Genomic DNA, 6,054 nt, shown 5'->3' with positions numbered 1-6,054 from the left:
TGTTTGTAAGCTGCAGTGATTTAAGATGCAGCGCGTAAAACGCGTGTGTTTGATTCTAAGTAAAGGCCAGACACGCAGAGACAGACACATGGCGATCTAAACATGTCTGTGATCTGACGTGTTTCCGGTTAAACCGAAATGTAGAGAGAGAATTCGCCTGCGCAAAGTTCCCGATTAGCCTAGCAGCGTGATAAATTGGGGGGAGAGACGAGCAGAGCGCAAAAGCTGCGGAACATGCGCTGTCATTTCTGTCAAAACACCGACTCGGCAAGTGCGTACAGGCTCCGTCTCCGAGGTGTGTCGACGGGCTGACTTTGAAAATGCGCTCCAATCCGCACAAGCAATTAGCGCACAATCTCAGATAACGCTCCTCAGCGCATTTATGCCTTGTTACATCCGGACCGGAGGAGTAGGATCCAGACCCGACTGGTGCTCCTATCCGAAAAGTTGTAAAGAAAGAGCTCTCATCTGGCATGGAAGAGCCATGCGCTCCCGGCAGTCCGGACCAGAGCGAAGCGGACAGCGGCTCTCTGGCCTCCCCACCTCCTCCTTTGATTGAGCCTGTGTTGCAGCAAGCTTACCGTACTACCAACTTCTTCATCGATGACATACTCCGGCCCGACTTTGGCTGCAGGAAGAATCCAGGAGCAGGCGCCTGTATTGAGCACAATGACTCGGGTAGAAGAGGGCGTGCTAGGCCCGCTATGCCTGAAACTCCACGCCCGTACTCCACCGACAGCGTTTCTTCTTGCACCTCCTCTACAGTCTCGTCACCATCGAGCCAAAGAGAGTCCAGTACGGACAAGTCGAGCGGAGTTACAACACCAACCCGAGCAGGAGAATCGGCGCAAAACGCAGAGCTCAGTCCCGGAGAGGCGGCGACAAGCACCGAATCCCGCGCCCTTCTGTGGCCAGCATGGGTTTACTGCACTAGATACTCGGACCGACCTTCGTCTGGTAAGGCAACGTTTATTTTTTTACAGGAAAGAACATAATACGCACAATTAGCGGTACATTTTAAAAACGTATTTGTGTTACATTTATTTCAGCAGTTTGGTCCATTCACAACACCAACAACGTTTGGAATGTTACATAAGAAAACAAACAGCAATAACTTCGTATAAAGCCAAATAAATAAATAAATAACCCCAAGCTATTTACCTTTCGTGTGTGTTTCCAAATTGGCACAATTTTAAAGGATAGAAGTGCGTAAAATATTTTCTCACTATCATACCTTTTTCCAAAACAGAGATGTAATAACTTTGCTAATTAGAACTGTGGTTCAGCAAATAGGCGAGGAAGTACACTGAGAAAATGAACAGCTTTAGCTTTAAAATTGGTATAAAATAAAAAGATGTCACAAAATGTGACAGAAAAAAAACTAATACGCACAATTAAAACGTAATTGTATTAGATTTATTTCAGTTCTGTCCAATCACAACACCAACAACTTTTGGAATTTTATATTAGTAAAATAAAAAATAGAAACTTCGTATAACGTGGAAATAAAATAAATAAATAACCCCAAACTATTTACTTGGCATGCGTCTTTCCAAATTGGCAAAATTTTAAAGGTAATATAGTGCGTAAAATATTTTCTCACTGTCATACCTTTTTTTCCAAAACAGGGTTGTAATAACTTTACTAGCTCTGACTGTGGTTCAGCAAACCGGCGAGGGGCACACTGAAAAAAAGCTTTTGCTTTAAATTGTATCAGATGTTACAAATAAACAAAAAGATGTTACAAAAAATATAATTCATATTTTAATTTGTAAAGTATATTATTTGTTTCTTTTTTCCAAACAAGTTGGTGCAATGTAGTGCAAACAGTAAGGCATGCTGACTTTCAAACTGTGTTCTGCTGAATTATCTGTTTGTGTCCTTCTTACCTTTTTTCAAACTGTTTATTTTGGTTAAAATTGTCTGATAAATCTGTCTTATAAAAAACATATGGTCCAATAGGCCTGTAACACAGAGGTTTTATGCACAATAACATGATATAAAAGCCTCGTTATTTTACCTAATAAAAACAAATGTTAGTCGTCCGCACCTTAGAGATGTGTTTATGTGAATTTAATCCGTTAAATGGAACAAATACGTTACTGAATTAACAGCTCCTCTGATTTATGGAACCTGTAATGTTTTAATTTGTTTTGGTTGTTGTTGGTGGTGGTGGTGTTCTTTCGTACTGCTGACTGTTTTTAAACTTGTATGTTTTAGCTGTGGATGAGCGAAAACTTTTAGTTGTCCAGGAATTATTTCTAAAAATATTTTTGTTTAAATCATGTTAATCATTAAACTCCCTAAGTCTTAGAGGCATCTTTTGTAGTCAGTGGATCTAAACGTGTGGACAGAGTCACTCTTATAAAGCTGAGCTGATGCTGATTAATATATATTGCGGGGAATAACATGATATTTTAAATACTACAGTTTAGATCAGAAATGAGCAGAGCCTTCAAGTACCAACATTTAGCCGTGAACTTGAACCTTTTTGTCGGTTGTGACTAGTTCACAAAAAAGCCTAAATAAATAAATAAATAGTATCACAGTTTTGTCATACTCTCCAAGTTGAAATTTTAATTTAATAGAAGTTGCTGTATTTAGTTGTGGTATTTTATGTCGCTACTATAAAATCATAATGATGAGTAAATTAAAGGAGAGTCACTTTTCTTTAGTGTATATATATATATATATATATATAGTTTAATTCGTTAAATGGAACAAATACGTTACTGAATTAACAGTAACAATTCCTCTGGTTTATGGAGCCTCTAATGTTTTGATTTGTTTTGGTTTTTGTTGTTGTTGGGGGGTTTTCGTATTTCTGCTGACCGTTTTGTTTTAGCTGTGGATGAGCGAAAACTTTTAGTTGTCCAGGAATTATTTCTAAAAAAATTTTTTTTTTAATCATGTTAATCATCATATATATATTTTATATATTTATACTTTTATATCGGGAAACGCTATTTTGTAGTCTTTTTCAAATCCCAGCAATATATATATCTTTAGTGTTTATATAAAATATAAAAATATTTAACTTTATATAGTTGTTCATAAAGTCAGCTGTATTTATGTATATGTATCTGTATATATATATAATATACCTATAACCCTATTATAAAATATTATAAAAAATTACGATAAAATACAATAATAATAATTACTTTTAATAAACTTGTCATGTATTCATTCGTTCACTCATCTTAAGTAAATAATTGGTTATTATCAAAATACAGCAACAGCATTATTAACAACAGCAAAAGCAATAACAGTAATAATAAAAATAATGATTATTATTATAATTATAATTATAATAATATGGTCATTACGATACGATAAACGTATTACTAATTACTAATAACATGATCCTTATCGACAGCATCATAGTACAGACTGACGTTTGCGCACACATGTGCATATTGTTATCTGCAGATTGATGTGATTGCCACTGTAATACACTGGTTGATATTGATGAGTTGGTTTGATTGTTGTTCCCACACCAGGACCGAGAACCCGCAAGTTGAAGAATAAGTTGAAGAGCCCAGAGGAGAATAAGCGGCCCCGCACCGCGTTCACGGCGGAACAGTTACAGAGACTAAAGGCGGAATTCCAGCTGAACCGGTACATCACCGAGCAGCGGCGACAGTCACTCGCACTGGAGCTCAACCTCAACGAGTCTCAGATCAAAATCTGGTTTCAGAATAAACGCGCAAAAATCAAAAAGTCCACCGGCTACAAAAACTCTCTAGCTGTGCACCTGATGGCGCAGGGACTGTATAACCACGCCACCACCACCGTCCAGGAGGAAAGTGACTGAATCCCAGCAAGAAAAGTCTGAAAGCCTGGAACGGAGGATATAACCTGATCTGCAAAATTCTGCACCATTCTGGATTTTATAAATGTGAGACAAGACAAAAAAGCGGACTCAAATCAAATGAGCACTATACGCCTATAATATAATATAATATAATATAATATAATATAATATAATATACACTTTCGTCTTACATCTAATTCTTGTAATATTCGCTTTGCCAATATGGGCGACTTGACTTGTACAATTTTGATATTCCGTTTATCATTAGAGTTATAAAAGCCTTAGCCGTATACCAAAGATATTAACTGATGGAGGTCTGTGCCTGCCAGTGCTTCTGTACAACCTTAAGTCACCTGATTATCAGAAAGCATTGTATACTTCTGTTCTAAATAAAACCCTTTTATATCAGGAAACGCGACTTTTCTTTGTGTTGGTTTTTCCTATTTTGTAGTCTTGTTCAAATATACCTAACACATCCCTCCAAAAAGCTTTAGATCTATTTAACCCATTTTTGGTTCCTGTTCATTCAAGCCATGTGAAAAATAGACTACAAGCCTTTAACTGAAAGCTTTTCTTTGTTACGCACCGGAGCTTTGAAGGACAAAAAAATCTTCGACACTTTTGATAATGATAATTACAAGTTAAATGTTTAAGTTTCTTTAGTAAATGTTCCCGCGTTGTTTCGGCAAAATATATTTTATTAGCTATTAGTTTTATATGTGACAGTATTTTCTTTCTACATGTAAACACATCAAATTAAAATTAAAATTATTTTAAAATGTGCTGTTTCTTTATATTTTATTATATTTATACATAAAATTTAAAATGGTAAATACATTTATTACTACTACTCCTAATAATAATATTTGCATTTACATTTACATTTTCGTAATGGAAGTGCTTCCAAAGTAAACATTACCTTACTCTAGTTTAAGTAAAACAAACACAAACACAAATCTGCTAAAACCCTGTTAGATCCTTTTTTTTAAAAAGAAATGAAAAAATAATAGTAATAATAAAAGTAACAATAATAGTAATAATAATAATAACGAAATAATAATAATAATAGTAGTAGTAAAAAAAATAATGGTAGTAAATAATAATAATAACAACAACAACAACAATAATAACAACAACAACAACAACAACAACAACAACAACAACAACAACAACAACAACAACAACAATAATAATAATAATAATAACTAGCTTCTGCTCTTGTATAACCCGGTCAAAGAACACAAATTTATCTTTTTATTTTAGCCAGTCTTGTTAAGACAGAAGTTGATTTGCCTGTAGTAATAATAATCCTATCCTATTAATAAATCAGAAAATGCACCACTACTGTATCCAAGTGACAATTTTGAACAGCTCTGCCAGAGGCAACTGTTTAAACTGGCATATGTTTTTAGTTTTTTTTTGTTTTTTTAAAGAGGAAAAATATTCATACATAGCGTGTTTTAGTTTTTTTGTTGTTTTAAAATGTGTAACCCTCTCTCCCCAAGGCCTCTATGATGTCTAGCCTGGTGAGAGTCAGTGTTACACACGTTGTCATGATAAATGAACGCGTTTGCAGAGCTCTCACGTCTAATGTCTCTGATAATCTTCAAACAGATGTGAACTTTCAGGTTTGGACCTGGAAGTCAGAAGGCTTGAGGCAGAAGCTGCAGGTCTGTGCTGCATTACAGTGCGTGTAACTGTTGCATAGCATGGCAACTAAAAATGGATCGATGTGTGTGTGTGTGTGTGTGTGTGTGTGTGTGTGTGTGTGTGCAGGGGCTGTTCAAAAGCATCCAAGCCTGTCTAGACAAGCTAGACAAAACCGCACAGATACTGTCAAGTTCAAACATTTGATTAAGAGACTTTACCAAACTTTTTTTAAAGGTAACGCCATATGACATTATCTGTACAATCTAGATATCAAATACGCATATGCGTAACCGAGTGTCTTTCAGCCAACAAACCAACAACATAATCAGCAAATGTAGACGAAACATTAGCTCATGGTAGGAGTTGTTTGAAACTTAACACTTGAGAAAGTCAGCAGTACAACCACACTCCATAAACTGTTACTGCTGTTGTCGGTCACAGCAGCACCTGCCGAACGGTCCACGCCCCACACCAGCACCACCCGTGACCCGTGACCCGTGCCCTATACCAACAGCGTCCGTGGAATGTTTAAAATATCTGAGGAAAGTATGTATTATTAAATACTAAATAAACTGTCTCTAAATAAG

The 6,054-nt window shown here is 36.1% G+C and overlaps 1 protein-coding gene across 1 annotated transcript; it reads left to right on the top strand.

The window, feature by feature from the left end:
* Nucleotides 1-473: 473 nt before the first annotated feature.
* en1a (engrailed homeobox 1a) lies at nt 474-3,899 on the top strand. Its single transcript, XM_063006452.1, has 2 exons — nt 474-957; nt 3,504-3,899. Exons 1-2 carry the CDS (start codon nt 474-476, stop codon nt 3,815-3,817), a joined length of 798 nt encoding a protein of 265 aa, XP_062862522.1. The 3' UTR covers nt 3,818-3,899.
* The last annotated feature ends 2,155 nt before the right edge of the window (nt 3,900-6,054 follow it).

The sequence above is a fragment of the Trichomycterus rosablanca genome, chromosome 12, assembly GCF_030014385.1.
Source record: "Trichomycterus rosablanca isolate fTriRos1 chromosome 12, fTriRos1.hap1, whole genome shotgun sequence".
NCBI classification, from domain to species: domain Eukaryota; kingdom Metazoa; phylum Chordata; class Actinopteri; order Siluriformes; family Trichomycteridae; genus Trichomycterus; species Trichomycterus rosablanca.
Note: the sequence above shows the minus strand (reverse complement) of the source record. Positions and strands in the feature narration are given on the sequence as shown.

Bases quoted from the DNA above. Each gene is read 5' to 3' on its own strand.
- en1a (XM_063006452.1), top strand. From the start codon at position 474: ATGGAAGAGCCATGCGCTCCCGGCAGTCCGGACCAGAGCGAAGCGGAC. The intron at 958-3,503 runs GTAAGGCAACGT...TTCCCACACCAG, and splicing joins CTCGGACCGACCTTCGTCTG to GACCGAGAACCCGCAAGTTG.